This window comes from Macaca thibetana, chromosome 1 (assembly GCF_024542745.1).
Source record: "Macaca thibetana thibetana isolate TM-01 chromosome 1, ASM2454274v1, whole genome shotgun sequence".
Taxonomy (NCBI): domain Eukaryota; kingdom Metazoa; phylum Chordata; class Mammalia; order Primates; family Cercopithecidae; genus Macaca; species Macaca thibetana.
In genome coordinates this window covers 192,211,622-192,228,925 of record NC_065578.1, presented here as the reverse complement: position 1 = coordinate 192,228,925, position 17,304 = coordinate 192,211,622, and the positions used below count along the sequence as shown (strand labels likewise).

General features: G+C 37.5%; 1 protein-coding gene across 1 annotated transcript in view; it reads left to right on the top strand.

The window, feature by feature from the left end:
* The window catches only part of MROH9 (maestro heat like repeat family member 9), a 131,916-nt gene that overhangs the window by 48,698 nt on the left and 65,914 nt on the right, over positions 1-17,304 (top strand). Inside the window, exons 10-15 of the mRNA XM_050783869.1 lie at positions 2,472-2,621; positions 5,770-5,918; positions 8,068-8,233; positions 11,249-11,391; positions 12,368-12,505; positions 14,030-14,150. Of these exons, the coding sequence (XP_050639826.1) occupies positions 2,472-2,621; positions 5,770-5,918; positions 8,068-8,233; positions 11,249-11,391; positions 12,368-12,505; positions 14,030-14,150 (867 nt within the window). The remainder of the gene's footprint in view (positions 1-2,471; positions 2,622-5,769; positions 5,919-8,067; positions 8,234-11,248; positions 11,392-12,367; positions 12,506-14,029; positions 14,151-17,304) is intronic.

Here is a 17,304-nt window from a genome sequence, read left to right as displayed (position 1 = left end):
AGATAGGTTTAGTTATAGGCTCCAGAAGTTGCACAGCACTGGGGCCCAGGCTGGGCTTTCCAGCATCTTCCATCCACACGCATTGAGCCAGTGGCTCAGCAAAACTTTTGGGGAAGCCCTTTAGGCCAGCTCATCTCTTGGGGTAGGAGGATCTAGGGGTTCCTCTTAAAACTATATGTATAAAGCAGTGTCTTCTTCCATGGCTGAGATGGGTGGAATTGTGGGAGGCTGAGGATACGCAGAAGCAATACATCTAACATGATATGGTCAAAAATACTGCATAGATGTCTTAAATATGTAGAAGCCCTATGGTACATCTTTCCAAAACCAAAAATTATTCTTTCCCACCTCCTCTCAAAATTTTCAAGCCTGGTTGACCATGTTCATTTACATAAAGAAACCAGGCATCTGTTTAAGTTTACTAGCAAATCTTCCCTCATTCTTCCATCCTCCACTTCAGTATCCTGGAATTGAAATCCTGAGTACCATGACTGGGCTAGTGAACCTAGGACCAGCAGTCTGTTGGGGTCTCTTCTAAGCTGTTCATGAAATTTATCATCACAGCCTCTAGGTTGGTGTCCTTGCTCATCGGAGTTTAGTATCCATCAGGTGTAAAAATCCTTGGGCTTGGGGGAGGTGCCCTGGGTCCTTGTGTTCATGACCTGTTATTCATTTCCCAATTGTGAGACCAAAGCAAGTCCAGCACTACATGCAGGAGCAGTAGCTGGAAAACCTGGAGCTGGGACTTCCAGTAGTAGATGGAATAGGTAAATTGAGAGAATACAAGATTGTAGAAACAAGACCAAGAGGACCATAGCCAAAGACAAAGTTCAAAGCATGCAAATAGGAGTAGAAGCAGCAAGATTGCTAACCATGGAAGCTGGAAGCAAAATACCATTAAATGGGAAGGCTGGATAGAAAAACAAAACGAAAAACAATTCCCAAACCATGGCACTCTCATTTTATATAGTGGTTGGTTGTAAGAGAGGACACTGTTTTCCAAAGGATCCACAGAGAGCCACAAAGTGTCAGTAACTAAAATATATATATGTCCAAATAAACTAGTAGTCTCATTCATGGGAATTTATAGAAAGAAATAACTCAAAACAACACCACTATTTGTGAGAAGAGCTTCGTCACAGATTTTTTAAAGTATATGCCAAACATAGAGGAATAAATGAAAATCTGTGGACTGTTAATAGTATATTATGCAAACATTCAAGCAAGTGGCATCAAGAACATGTAATAACATGGTGTAACAGTGTAGCAGTAAGAAGCAGGGGGAGATAAAAATGACCTCTGAAGAGCCCAGCTGATCCTGTGTGATTGGTGTATTTCTGGAGAGTTACGTGTAGATAATATTTTACAAAGCAAACCTATCATTTTATATAATCTACTATCACACCTTCACCTGTACGTGACAGAAACTTCTAACACTAGCTCTAAGTTTCACTGGGAATTGCTTCTTCTACAACTTTTTAGATAGATACTAAAGTAAATTTTTTGTTGAGCAAGCAAATATTCAAAAAGAGAATATTCTGCCTTCCACCATTTAAAAAAAAATCCAGTGTCATATAATTAAATCTGGCTTTCTTAAAGTGTGGCAAACTATTTGTGATATTCATCCCACCTCTCCAATCCTTGGTTAACCTCCTCTAATTTTCTTCCATAGCTTTCCAAGATTCCCATCCGTCACCCCTCTGCCCAGTGGGAAAGGCGCTAGTGATCATCAGTCCTCACTCAGACCTTAGTCTTAGTTCTGCCTTATGACCAAAAAGCAATACTCCATCCCTTTAAAGACAGTGCAGAAAAACTTTTATTGATGAGATTGGGTATCCTCTGTACTTGGGAGAATGACTATTTTTTCCCCGTATAAAGGCAAAAGGAGAAAATTTGGCTCGTTTATCTTTCTTTAATTGAGAAATCTATAATCAATGTGATTTTGTTCAAATTTTACAATCCACGGAGAGTCCTCTAACTTTAACAAGGGATTATTTGAATTGTAGTTCTTGCACCTCGATCATGGACATAAAGGCCTTTTATTTCTTTCTGCTTCCTGATCCCTTTCTGTAAAAGAGGAAAGTCCATGCCTTTGAGTTCGCTTGACTTCCTTACCCTGTCCCCTCCTGCATCTTCTGCTTTCTTCATACTTGTTTCTGATCTGAGTAAACTCATTTCCAAAACTGAAGAAATTCATGATAATATTTGAACAGCTGAATTGCTTTAAAATCAGAAGAAAAAAATTAAATATAATTTCACTTGGATTATAGTCATTTTTGTACCAACATTGTTGTAAAATATAATTTTTAATATTTTTTCATGGAGGAAGGAGACTCCAATGAGATGTATATGGACCATGGAAGTCTTGTGGCACTGCCTGGCTCTTGAGCATCTGCCACCATGTCTGAGTTTAGCTGTTTTATGCTGGTGTGAGTAAGCCCTGAGGTCATGACTATCCTTTGTGGTTGCAGAGAGTAGGGCAAACCTTACTGCCTTCCCTGCTGACTGACTTTGTGTGGAGTCTCCTGATGAAACTCTCTTCACCTGATGATAAAATCGCATCTGATGCAGCATCCATACTGAAATTTACTCTGGAATTTCATGCCGAGAAGGTCATCATGGTAAGATACTTGACAATAAACAGGAGAGCACAGGGTTTACTCTCTAATGTGCATTTTTGCCTTTGTTGTATGTCCACTTCTTTTTATATGTACTTCTTGTCATTGTTCATTATATCACTTTAATATAATGAGGCTTTAGGTTTTTTAAATTTTACTTAGAGATAGGGTCTTGTTCTGTGGCTCAGGCTGGAGTGCAGTGGTGAAACCTTGGCTCATGGCAGCCTCAAACTCCTGGGCTTAAGCAATCCTCCCACCTCAGCCTCCTAAGCAGCTGGGGCTACAGGCATGTACCACCACACCCAGCTAACTTTTTAAATGAATTTTTGTAAAGATGGAGGTCTTGCTATGTTGCCCAGGCTGGTCTCAAATTCCTGGGTTCAAACAACCCTCCCACCTTGGCCTCCCAAAGCACGAAGGTCACAGGCATGAGCCACCATGCTGGCCTGAGGATTTTTTGTGTGAAATATTTCAAGCATACGAACAATTTTAGAGAGTAGGTAATGAATGCTTATCCACCAATCATATTATCTCATAATATTTTGCCATATTTGCTTTCAAATTTTTAAAGAAATACATTAATGCAATAAAATAGTATAGCTGTAATAGAAATCCCCTGTGTATCCCTTAAGGAAAGATTTCAAAGACCCTCAGCTTGCCGTAGAGCTGGCTACATAATTTGTGGGGCTCAGTGCAGAATGAAATCTGGGACTGCTTCCTCACAACATAGGAAATAATGTCATTAAATGTGTAAGCACATGCAGTGTTTGCCTTTCCTCCACAGTCTCTCTCTCTCAATTCTTCATGCTGGTTTTATTTGCTATTTAATGTCTTTCTAAGCAAAAAAAAACAATTAACATTTTTTAGTCGTGAGCAGATTTTACTATCCATACATATATTGTGCAATGCCAGTTACAAAGGTAAACATAGGAGCATTTAGCTCATGTGCAGAATCACCAAAATAATGCTATTTGTGTTTCACAGCTCACACATGCATATGTATTAAATTCTTTCCGAAAGGATGGAAACACTCCATAAAACTAGCTCAACTTCTAAAATTTCACTTTTTATCATTCACATATCCTACCAACGTTCTCTACCCTCAGCTTATTGATGAGTAAGGAAAGCCTGAAAGGAAAATAATTTATGGGCTACCCTTTCTGTTTCCTTCTATGTCATTTTCAGACTAAGTGGGAATTTTTAAAGTAGGTTACAGTTTTAGTAAGATGCTTATCTTGTTTTCCCACTGAGCTTCACATCCTGGGTCCCCTGGAATTTTGTGAACACCATATGTGAAGGGCACCATAGGAACAATGGCAGACTCACTTATTGTATCTCCTCTGCTCCACTGTCCCATGGGATTTGATTTACAAAGTACAAAGATAAAATTGTTTAAAAGTTCAAGGTGATAGTGGCAGAGCTTTAAACAAAGTAAGAGTACCTTCTCAGCATGGAGCCTTGCGCAAACACATAGGTCACAGGCCCATGAAACTAGCCCTGATGGTGACATGAGGAATGAACCTCCAGCTCCCTCTCCTGACACAGGAGTGCAAGGTGACTGAAAATAATCTGAGAAGTCTTACTCAAATTCCTAGGGCAGGAAAGGGGAGGCGATGCTTTATATAGAACTGTCAATGCTGCTGCAGATGGGAGCATTCTGTAGGGCAAACACAATCACAGGGAAAGGTGAAGGGCAAAAGTCATCTTACAAAATAGAGTTCTCTTCTAGTGAAGTGGGAAAGAGCACTTGAAGGAAGGCGAGATGAAGCCTTACCAAGTCCCTGAGAGGAAGAGAGACCAAACAGAAAACTAGATGTGTAAAACTAGCCTCTGCTACAGTGAAATCTCTAACCACAGAAAAAAAACGAACAAAATGGGCTTCTCAATTTATGACCCAACCCCAGCTCCCACAAGCAACTGGACTACTGAACACAGTGGATTCTTGTCTTAGATGGGGTTAGGTTCTAACAAGAGTTATAAGGCTAAAAATATCCCTAAAAATCCCCTAAATTCCATATATAGTATATGGGCTTATAATCTCTAAATAATCCTAACACATCAAATATTTCATCAAAATTGAAACAGACTATCATTTTTACAACTGGACATAAATTGGCACAAATTTCTATAATTAAGCACCCAGTAACATAGGTGGCTTGCTTTAGAGGTATCTGCATTTAAAATAAGAAGAGGACAACTAGAAGAAGCTCTAAATCCTATAGTTAAAAAGGTCTATGGAAAAGAGTAGTTTGATATCTCTCATTTCTTGCTCACATTGGAACCTATGTGGTTGGAAAAGTACCCTGCACTTTTTAACATTTTATTTATAATTTTTTCTTTGGTTTGCCATAGAAAGTTGTACAGATAACTGAACTGTATATGATGTAACTGCAGGGTAATGTAAATTTGCATTAACTAATTTTTCAGCTAATAATCTCTGTTAGTCTAAAATTTATGATCCAGGATCACAAGAAATATTTAAGAAGAAAAAAATGCAAAGGATTATTTTCAAGATAAGAAGTGAGATGATCTGGGTGGATTAAATTTGATATTGAATACACAACCACTGTTTTGAGACAAATTTCAGATCCAGCTAGAACTCTCCTTGTTCAAGAATAAGTAAAAAGGCGGAAAAATGAAATTAACATGGGACTATGAGTAGAGTTTGCAAGATTATGGGTTGGTGTTTACCATTCTGGGTCATTCCTCCGACCCATCATTCATCCCTTCAATATGTGGATTCAAATCATCTTTAACTTTCAAACGTTTCTTTGAAGTATACACTGTAGTTCCATTGCTATTCTGTTCCATTATTTTGATTTTCTTCTTTAAGTACTTGAATTATATGTATGTTTCCTATACTGAGTTTATATTTCTTATATAATGAGTTCAACCCTCCCAAAATAAACTTTGAAAGAAATGGGCATTTTCCTGCTATTCGTAAATGCACAGATTTAGTCTTCATCCAAATGAATATTTTGCATTGTGTAGTAACACATATAAATATGCTTTCTACTAGTGCTTATTTGTGTGTTAGTTGCTGCCTTGATAATTCTGAGAAAAAGTGAATTCTTATATCCAAGAAATGCCTTGGTTTAGAGGTGACCATGGAACAGGAGATTCTTGTTTACCTGTGGAATTTCTCTTCCAGGTGTCTAAGATTGTGGATACTATTTATAGGCAATTGTGTGATAACAATTGTATGAAGGATGTTATGTTGCGGGTTATCACTTTGTTAACATGTACTTCACCCAAGAAGGTCATCTTTCAACTTATGGACTACTCAGTTCCAGCAGACGAGTAAGGCCCCCCAACCCTTTGTCCCCTTCCATGAGGACTTGTTCACAGGCTCCACTCTCAGATGGACCTGGGTTTAAACTCTCAACCTACCATAGTCAGGTCTGGTTTCTTTTTTCTGAAAGAGAAAAATGTATTTGTGCATCATGTGGGATGATTGTAAGACTTAAATAATATCATATGTGTTATGCATATCTTTGTATAATACCTAAAACACAGTAGGCCCACAAGAAATGATCAATGTCACTATTATTTATCTGAGGTTTTAAATTGTATTATGTTGCATATCCCAGAGGAACAAACCTCTCCTCAATGTGATAATGGATTTTTATTCCCATTTGTGAATTTACTCATTTTTGTTGAGAAAATAAATTTGTACATGTAGTGTTTTTTCTTGTTTATGAAGGACAGACATAAGATATTTCTACATCCCAATAATAAGCATTAAAATTGGGAGTCCTGTGTCCTTTAACTGTTAGACTGAAATTTATGATCCAGGATCACAGGAAAAGTTTAAGAAGAAAAAAATACAAATGCGAGCTTATGGGACAATATGAACCTAACAGGCACATTAGAAGAGTTTAGAAAAATCACACCACTCCATTTCTACAATTTGCATAAACATTGGAAATCAAAGTACTACTTCCTACCATGAACAGTGTAAAAGGCGGAGAGTTTTATTATGAAGAGGACTTGGGCTTTGGAAACAAATGAATCTGTTTCCATCAACTTTGACACTTACATTTTATGTGACGTTGTGGAAGTTCGATAAAACTCCCCGAGGCTAAATTTCCTCATCTGGAAAATGAGGAAAGTTCTATCTATAAATGTGTTATGTAGGTTAGTTAATGTCTGTGAAAGGGCACTGAAATAAACAAAAGTCTAAATAAATCACATAACTTTATTTTTCAGACTGAAAGATTGTATTTATTTAGGAAGCTTTAACTCACAAAGTATTTTACTATTCATAAAATTCCTAGAAAGATCTTCATAAGACAATTTACTCATTCAGGAACTAAGCACCCACTTTGTATAAAGTATTACTGGCCCTGAAGCATTTTGTTGAGGAGAGGGAATATATTCACATGCATACAATATAAAAATTGCCAATAAATCTGGTACAAGCAATATGTGCTCAGGAAGTACAGAAAGCAGGCATAATTTTTTAGGTGAACTTAACCAAAGCTGCTACCAGCAGGTCTAATTCTATCTGAGGACCGAGGTAGAAAAGGCCAGGACATGGAGTGAAACTAAACCAAAGAAACACATGGAACATTTGCTCAGCCAAGAGGTATGAACAAGAAATAAGACAAGGAGACACGGCATATGAGAGTTGACGTCCATGTGATTCTAAGTGGGACCTGGAGCAGGTGGGTAGTGGGTGCTACAGAGCTGGGTATTTCCATATTCCAAGCGATCAGGCACCCAAATGATGAACCTGAACACAGAAAGACTGAGCAATAAGTGTCAGAACCCAGCATGAATTGGCAAGGTCTCAGAAATACATCGGTGAAGAGGTGTACAGCAGTTCGTAAGATAAGCAACAGTAAGACTAATCTTGAAGAGTGTCGAGTACATAGGAAAAGGAGCCAGGGGACTGGAGATTGAGAAGCCAGGATTTTAATAGCATCTGTGTCACTCATTGTGTGACATTTGACAAGATGGCTTACTCTTCTGTGCTCAGTTTTGTTTTTATTTTTGTTATTTAATTAGTTCATTTTTTATTTAGGGTTTTTTAATTTTTATATTGATCTACTTATTAATTTGTATTCCCATGCCAGTTTTTAAATATTCTATTATTTCTGAACAAACAAAGTCATAAGGCAGGAGTAGCAGAGGAAGTATAGAGTGCAGAAAGCTGATCAGTTCTTGACAGTGAGCTAGACAGATATTTAAATAGCAGTAGAAATGAATTTGCAGACCAGACTGGTATTTTCCATAAGGTTTTATTTAAATCCTTTCTCTGTTTTCTAGGATAAGAGGCTTATGGGATCATTTGGAAATAGGAATCTCAGTTTGCTTTGGACAGGTCTGCAGTGTCTTTGCTATATAAAAATGTAAAACCCAGACTCTTTTCCTGATTCTTGTTATTCTATCAAGTAGGACATAACAAACACGATTCTCATTGTGTGGGGCGGGGCTGTGTTTGCAGCACTCTGATACAGATGTGGCAGGCGGCGGGTTCTGAGGCAAGCGTGGCCCCTCATGTGCTGAAGACAATCTTATTGATACTGAAAGGAAAACCTGGGGAAATGGAGGACACCCTAACGAAAGGAAAACGTTTCTCTCTTGATGTTACCAACTTAATGCCTTTGGCGGTAAATAACACGATGAGTATTTCTTCTTCTCAGTATTGTTTTCCTGATTGTGAAAAATCCCTATCTGCCCACAGACTCAATCATACTTTCTTAACACAGTCCTCTTCTCATGCATCCATTCATGCAACACATATTTATTGAGTGTCTATTATGTGCTGTGCCCTATTATGGAGTTTACATTTTGGTAAGAAACACAGACAATGAACAAATAAATGTCATGTAAGTCAGATGGTATAAAGCTTAAAAGAGATATATAGTGGTGTGGAGGAAAGAAAGGGACTGGCAAGGTTTAGGTGAGTTGGTCAGGGCAGACCTCTCTGCTGAGCTGGCATCTAATCAGAGACCTGAATCAGGTGAGGATGTGATCCTTACATATATCTGAGTTAGAGAGTTCTAGACTGAGAGAAGGGAAAAGTCTCGTATTGATGGACACTTACCTAGTATGTCAGCGAATACAAGGAGGCCAAAGAATCTGAGTGAATCGGGCAAGGGAGATGAGAGCATAGGAGATATGAGAGAAGTAGCCACTGGCTACATCATATAGGCATTTGTAGCCATGTAAAGACCGAATCTTATTTGTGTCCATCATTTTATTCTCCTGAAAACCAAAATCACCACTCCGGGGAGTAAAGTCTTACAGAGACAGGGTATTATAAAGTTGGCATTGCTTCAAAAATGTGATATGTTGGAACATGTATTTCTACAATGCCAATTACAATCCCTAAAGGCAAAATCCTGAACACCATAATCCTGAATATTGAAATTCCAAAATATCAAAATCCCAAAAGTCTAAAATTTCTATCATCTAATTGAATTCCCAAACTGTAATGACATGTTTGGAATTAGGTGCAATCAAGGCTTCTAAAAGTGAATTTCAAGTTGTCACTAATAAAGTTTGTTTTTTTCCATTCAGTCCAAAGCATTTCTAGAAAAATTCAGATGAGGAGATTAGCCAGGCAATATGACAATGACGAAAACTTTAGTGGTAAAATATGTCATTTGTTTGCATTGACATTCCTTCCAGCTGATGAAATTCCAGGAGCTTTTGATAAATTAAAGCCACATTTGCCTTGAATAAGTCAGAAAAGTTACTGACTGGTTTGAAATTAATTATGTGTACAGTAGGAGAAGACACGCAATGGTGTTGCTGTTCAATCACTAGTACTGTTTTCTTCAAATCTGTGGTCTTTCTATGAGTGCATGTGAAATAGATTTCTGCATGCCAAAACAACATAAAAGCATGGCACAGAAGATGGGAAAATTGAACAGGGAATGCTCGAATTAGTGTATGTCAAACCACAAAAGAATTTCAAAAAGAGTAGCATCACATATGAAATGAATGCGAACATATTCTCCAGGGAGAGCCATGCCCTACAGCCATACATCATAAGAAAGGACTTCAAAATATAATTAAGGATCGTAAAAGTTGACCAGCTCTTATGAACCACCTCGATGCAGCTGCCCATAATTTATTCCTATTGTTTTTATGTTGAATTTTCTTTTTAGTGTGTTTTTTCTTTTTAATGTATTTTTCTCACTACTTTAAGTTGTCAGCATTGTTTTTTCCAATTTGCTGTACTACATATTTCATTTCCTATATTGGAGATAAAAATGGTGTAAAGACTTTTAGAGGGTTCTAATTATTTTTATGCATTTTTTTTTTGCAAATTTGTCTCCATGAAGATGCATTGTCACTATATTGACTTTGTGTGTAAGCATTGCACTTACACATAAAAATGTTGAAACTTCCTCAATAAATGAAGTGATGCATTTTTGTATATTTGCTTTTTCTGAGAAAGATAAAATTTATTGAGATCTCGGCTCTTTGGGTGACTGCATGTGTGGTGGTGATCCATTGGTCTGTCTTGTCAAAAGACTTAGGTTGTCCACCAAGGGATTTCAGATGACCACGGTTATATAAGCTATTTCTTTATGAATGTGGTTTGTCTGCCCATAACTGTTACCCATGTGACTGTTGTTAGTATACCTAAGTGTTTATGTTTGGAAAAATGCATATATTATTGCCCAATTTATTGTGTAAAATGACCTATGAAGTTTTCTGTCACGTTTTCATGTTTCTCAAATGTCATTTTAATTTTTAAAAAAAACTTCCATTTTTGTAGGTACAGAGTAGGTGTATATTTTTATGGGGCACATGAGATGTTTTAATACCAGCATGTAATGTGAAATACATACATCAAAGAGAATGGGGTACCCATCCCCTCAACCATTTATTTGAATTATAAACAATCCAATTACACTATTTAAAAATGTATGATTATTATTGACAGTAGTCACCCTGTCATGCTATTAAATAGTCTTATTTATTCTTTCTAACTATTGTTTTATACCCATTAGCCATCCTCACCTCCCCCATCCCACTAGCCTTTCCCAGCCTCTGGTAACCAATAAATCTCATTTTTAAGAATATAAACACGTCTTTAAAAATTTTAAATTATGTTTCCCGAGTTATATTTTTGGGAGTTTGGTCTCCCAGGATTTCAATATTCAGGATTATGGCAGTTAGGAATGTGTCTTTTAAGATTATAGCCCAAACCCATACTTCTGATGTGGTGGTTATTGCAGTGGTCAGTATGCCAAATGATCTGTTGGTGACCTGACCTGCCTTCCCTTTAAATATCTCACTTCCTTGTATTGTTTGAGCACAGGAAGGACCTAGGTTATTAGTATGACTGCTCTTCATGGCCACATAGGAAGGGGATCTTAGGAAGGAAGCCCACCTTGGAAACCAGCCTGCATCCCACTGGTTTGGTATCCAGGGTGTTTGTATAGTGTCTTGAGGAGTCCCTTACCATAGTAGGCTTGGCACAGTTCCCAGCTCACAATTGATGTAGCAGCTGTTATTGAATGAATGGATACCCATATATGCTTTAGGTTTTTTTCAAGGAGGCTGAAGGAGGGGTTGCAGAGTCACTCCCTTGCTCCCCTCAGTAAGGTCGAGTGGGTTTAGAGAAAAATGTTTACATTTCTACCTCCTATTTCCTTCCCTTGTAGGCATCCCAGGCCCTGTGCACCTTTCTGCCTCTTGGTTCCTACAAGAAAGCGGTGGCCCAGTTTTTCCCCCAGCTCTTGATGACCCTTATGTTCCAAGTCTTCTACAGCAATGAGCTGAAACTGACACCCAGGGACAATGCTTTGTGAGATAATACTGGTTATTTCAGATTAAATAAGAGATAAGCATCCAGCTGTCAATACTTCTACCCCCTTGGGTTCATATGGGATTCTTTACAGTCCCATGTGCAGTGTGTTCATTTATTACAGTTTTCTCTTCTCTGAATGGTAGAATGCATTCAGAAAAGTAACCAGCCTGAGTATCTAAAAGTTAGCTCACCTCCCCTGAGCATGTGTAGCATATAAAGAGCCATGACCACAGAACTCTGTTGATTCCTACCACACTCCCTATCAGATCAGTAAGAGACTACCACAGAAAAGACAGCAGAGCATTAAATCCAAAGTCAGATACGTTTTTGCTCTGCCATTTACTTACTTTCTGCTAGTAACCTCTCAGGGTTATTCTACATATAAGATTAAAAATGATGTGCTCAAATGTACTTTGTGAACCGTAAAGTTAATTCATGGTTGGAGATGGGATATATGGGTTTATGACTACATGCAGTTGTCTGTCCACAGAGAAGTTTGGCAATTCCTTTTTGCTCAAGAGAGTACAGTTGATTTTGCTACCCAGCAGAGAAATCTCAACCCAACTGTCTACTATTTACCCTATTCTATAAGAAGACATATATCAAAGCATCTCAACTAGATGAAAATATATCCTATTCATTTAATAGAAGAAAATGGATACCTTTAGCAAGTCATTGCATCATTGAACATCTCTTTCAAATTAATCTATCGCAAATAAGCTAGTAATAATAAACAAATAAGCTGTTCTGCGATTGATGCTAGATTTTATGTGCCACAATTTTAATTTAACCCCTATCCCATGTATTGTTAATCAGGGAAGATGAAGGACATTTAGCAATCTTTTTCCTTTGAGACATCCCCTTTCTCAAAACCTATATTCTGCCCAAGATGGGATGAAAAGGCAGGTAATGTGTATTTAGTTTTTTGAATATCACTGACATGTGATGATCTTGCTCTCTTTTGGGGCTTTAGATATGCTCAGGATGCCCTGAGAGTTCTGCTGAATTGTTCTGGACTGCAACAGGTGGATATTACTCTAACGAAGGCGAATTTCTGGGACCAGTTATCTGAAGAGCTGTGTTACTATTATGGAGTCTACTTTATTGCTAAGTAAGGACAGGGGTCTCTGTGTAGGATTCTTGGTCTCTATCCCACCTTCTCCAACTTCCTTCAATAAGCCATGAGGAAACAAAATAGGCATCTATTCCAATTTCCAGATCTCTCTTAATGATATGAGTTGCTATTTGATTTCTACATCTTCAGTTATTTTGAAGGGTTTTTACTTGTGATTTTTTTCCTTTTTCTTGCCCTCTTACCTGATAATATAGATGCCCCATTTTCCTCCCTCCACAGAACAGGTTTCTTTTTTTACAGATACAGAAAACTAGAAGTGAGTTTGGTTTTTTCCCTCTGATTTTAGCTGATTCCTGCACTGCAGGCATCAGTTTTAAATGTGTTTCCAGTTGAAAGAGGTCCAATAAAAACCTATACTGAATAAGCCAAATAAATTTGGAAAAGAATAGTAGAAGAACACTTTTATTTTTCTTGTACTAGAAAGGGGGTTTTCTAGTTAACCCTTTAGTGAACAGCAAGTTTCTGATTGTAGGGATCAGATTTTCTGATCAAGAATCAAAATATGGGCTGTTGACAACATGACAGACTAAGACTACTTCAAGTTGCGACTGACCCAAAAACTACACTCTTTGTGGTCTATGGGGCCTTGGTGCTTTTATAACAGAATCTCATTTGCAAATAGATTTCAGGGGCACATGCTGTGTAAAAGTGTAGTACATCTGTACCCTGCAAGTTGTCACAAGCTGAATGTCACTCTAAGGATATCTAAGAAGTAACTTTGGATCTTCTTACTCAAACAAAGTGGGGTCCACAGACAAGCAGCAACAGCATCACCTGAGAGTTAAAAATTCAGAATCCATGGCCCACCTTAGACCTACTGAATCAGAATCTGTATTTTCCCAATATCCCCAGGGTGATCTGTTTGCACGTTGCAGTTTTAGAAGCACTGGTTTCGAAGACCAACCGGGAATCTTAAAATGGAAACTTTCTCATGTTATCCTTAGCCATTCTGCCCTTACTGATCTGATCCAGTCCACCATGTCAGGACAAGTGTGAGGCTGTCCACCACCCAAATGTGTTTTGGAGAATGTGAATGGCATAGTGAATCAGAGATAACCACCTCTTTTCCTGAGTAATCCAGGGCGGTCCCAAACTCTCATTGGCATTACAGCATTTAAAGAAAAAGCTTGGTCCAAAACCACAAAGATGACCTGTATGCAGCCATCTTGGACTGAGCACTAAATTTTTATTTCCTCTCCCTTTAGTCAAGAATTGGTGGGAGCTCACACTAAAATAGGGCATTCTGTTCTGTGGCAAAGGATGGGAGAGACAGGAAAGAGAAGTGACATTAAGGAAAGAGATGTTGACAGGGATCCAGTTATATGTAATTCTCCAGAGTATGTGTAGAATTCATAGTGGGACTACAATTTATTTAGGGACTATTAAAGAGTATCTTTCTTTCTATCTGGGAGGTACAAAATAGAATAATGTTTCTCTCTTTGCCACTATTAGCATAGTGTTTTCTTCTTTGCTAATTCAGTGCCTTATTCTCTTTTACAGAACTCTCAGTGAATATAACTTTCCACAGTTTCCAGAGACTCTGCGTTATCTCTATAAGCTCTCAGTAGAAGGTCCTAGAAGGTCAGAAGACACTGTCATCGTAGTAATATTCCTCACCGAAGTGAGTTTTGTAGACTGTGAACAGCTGTGTCCTCATTTCCTTTTCTTACCCAAATTTAAATCAAAATTCCAGTTTCTCATATTTCTCCCTCTGAATGTTGGTCCTTACCAAGACTTAAGATCATGAACGTCCTTACCAAGACTTAAGATCATGAATGATATCTGAAGTTGGATGGGGAGAGGTGTGGGGTTAGATCTGGGTTATGGAAGAGTTGTCCCTTCAGCTTTCACCAGCAGTTGGTTTTTCTCTGTTTCTAGGGGTGTGAATTTTTACAAACACTAATTATATTTTAGTACCAGTTTATATATTTCTGCATGATTGTTAAAGTATATTGAGGGATAATTGGGTTTAATAAAGATGGTAGTTAACATCGGGGATCTAGGCAGTACTTCCGACCATCTAGGGGGAGAAAGGAACTGGCTGAGTAACTGGGTAAAATGAAGATGTAGAACCATATTACTTTGTATATGAATATTGTGCCATGTATTGTAATACTATAATGGAATCAAGCAAATTGACAAACTCTTGTTTACAAAAAATAAAGGCTTTATAACCTGAAATTATCGGAGTCAAATCTAATTTTTTTCATAAAAATAGTAATATAATAGGCATGTATTACCTAAGGTGAAGTGCCCAATATTTTCAAAATTTGAGGTGATTTCAAACATCATAGTAAAATGGTTAATTAATTATGAAAAGTGTACTATTATACTATACCATCTACTTCTAAAGCTTTCAAAAGTATGCATAAATTTAACTGAACATTGCAATAGTCATCAATGATTTCAAATATGCTTAGTCTATTTTGACCTCTCATTAATTTTACTATGTGACTCATTATTTTTATTGAATTGACTATGCTTTGCCCAGTGTCTATTATTGGCTTATCAATCTCTAGTTGACTATTTATAGGTGGATTTATTTCTTTTTTTCCCCCAAAAGTTATTAGGGCACAGGTGATATTTGGTTACATGAGTAAATTCTTTAGTGGTGATTTGTGAGATTTTGGTGCACCCATCACCCAAGCAGCATACACTGTACAATATTTGTAGTCTGTTATCCCTCAGTTCTCTCCCACTCTTCCCCCCAAGTCCCCAAAGTCCATTGTATCATTCTTGTGCCTTTGCATCCTCATAGCTTAGCTCCCACATATCACATAGAATATACCATGTTTAGTTTTACATTCCTGAGTTACTTCACTTAGAATAATAGTTTCCAATCTCATCCAGGTCACTGCAAATGCTGGTGGTTCATTCCTTTTTATGGCTGAGTAGTATTCCATCATATATATACATAATCATTTCTTTATCCACTTGTTGATTGATGGCATTTGGGTTGGTTCCATGATTTTGCAATTGGGAATTGTGCTACTATAAACATGTGTGTGCAAGTTTCTTTTTCAAATAATGTCTTCTTTTCCTCTGGGTAGATATCCAGTAGTGAGATTGCTGGATCAAATGGTAGTTCTACTTTTAGTCCTTTAAGGAATCTCCACACTGTTTTCCATAGCGGCTGTACTACTTTACATTCCCACCAGCAGTGTAGAAATGTTCCCTGATCACCGCATCCACACCAACATCTACTGTTTTTTGATTCTTGATTACCATCATTCTTACAGGAGTAAGGTGGTATTGCATTGTGGTTTTTATTTGCATTCCCTGATCATTAGTGATGTTGAGCATTTTTTCATATGTTTATTGGCCATTTGTATATCCTCTTTTGGGAATTGTCTATTTATGTGCTTAGCCCACTTTTTGATGGGATTGTTTTTTTTCTTACTGATTTGAGTTCGTTGTAGACCCTGGATATTAGTCTTTTGTCAGATGTATAGATTGTGAAGATTTTCTCCCACTCTGTGGGCTGTCTGTTTACTCTGCTGACTGTTCCTTTTGTCATGCGAAAGATCTTTAGTTTAATTAGGTCCCAGCTATTTATTTTTGTTGTTGTTGCATTTGCTTTTGGGTTCTTGGTCATGAAATCCTTGTCTAAGCCAATGTCTAGAAGTTTTTTTTCCAATGTTATATTTTAGAATTTTTATAGTTTTATGTCCTAGGTTTAAGTCCTGAATCCATCTTGAGTTGATAATTGTATAAGGTGAGAAATGAGGATCCAGTTTCATTCTCCTATATGTAGCTAGCCAATTAACCCAGCACCATTTGTTGAAAAGGATGTCCTTTCCCCGCTTTATATTTTTGTTTGCTTTGTTGAAGATCAATGGGCTGTAAGTATTTGGGTTTATTTCTGAGTTCTCTCTTGTGTTCCATTGGTCTATGTGCCTATTTTTGTACCAGTACCATGCTGTTTTGGTGACTATGGCCTTATAGTATAGCTTGAAATCAGGCAATGTGATGCCTCCCAGATTTGTTCTTTTTGCTTAGTCTTGCTTTGGCTATGCGGACTCTTTTTTGGTTCCATATGAATTTTAGAATTGTTTTTTCTAGTTCTGTGAAGAATATTGGTGGATTTTGATGGGGATTGTGCTGAATTTGTAGATTATTTTTGGCAGTATGGTCATTTTCACAATGTTGATTCTACTAATCCATAAGCTTGGGATGTGTTTCCTTTTGTTTGTGTCATCTATGATTTATTTTAGCAGTGTTTTGTAGTTTTCTTTGTAGAGGTCTTTCAACTCCTTTGTTAGATACATTCCTAAGTATTTTATTTTATTTTTTTTGCAGCTATTGTAAAAGAGGTTGAGTTCTTGATTTAATTCTCTGCTTGGTCGCTATTGGTGTAGAGAAGAGCTACTGATTTATGAACATTAATCTTGTATCTGGAAACTTTGCCAAATTCTTTCATCACTTCTAGGAGCTTTCTGGAGGAGTTATTAGGGTTTTCAAGGTAAATGATCATATCATCAGCAAACAGGAACACTTTGACTTCTTCTTTACCAATTTGGATGCCTTTCATTTCCTTCTCTTGTCTGATTGCTCTGGCTAGGACTTCAAGTACTATGTTGAAGAGGAGTGGTGAGAGTGCATTGTTCCTTGTATTGTTACAATTCTCAGAGGGAATGCTTTCGACCTTTCCCTATTCAGTATTATGTTGGCTGTGGGATTTTCATAGATGGCTTTTTTACATTAAGCTATATCCCTTCTATGCCGATTTTGCTGAGGGTTTTAATCACAAAGGGATGCTGGACTTTGCCAATTGC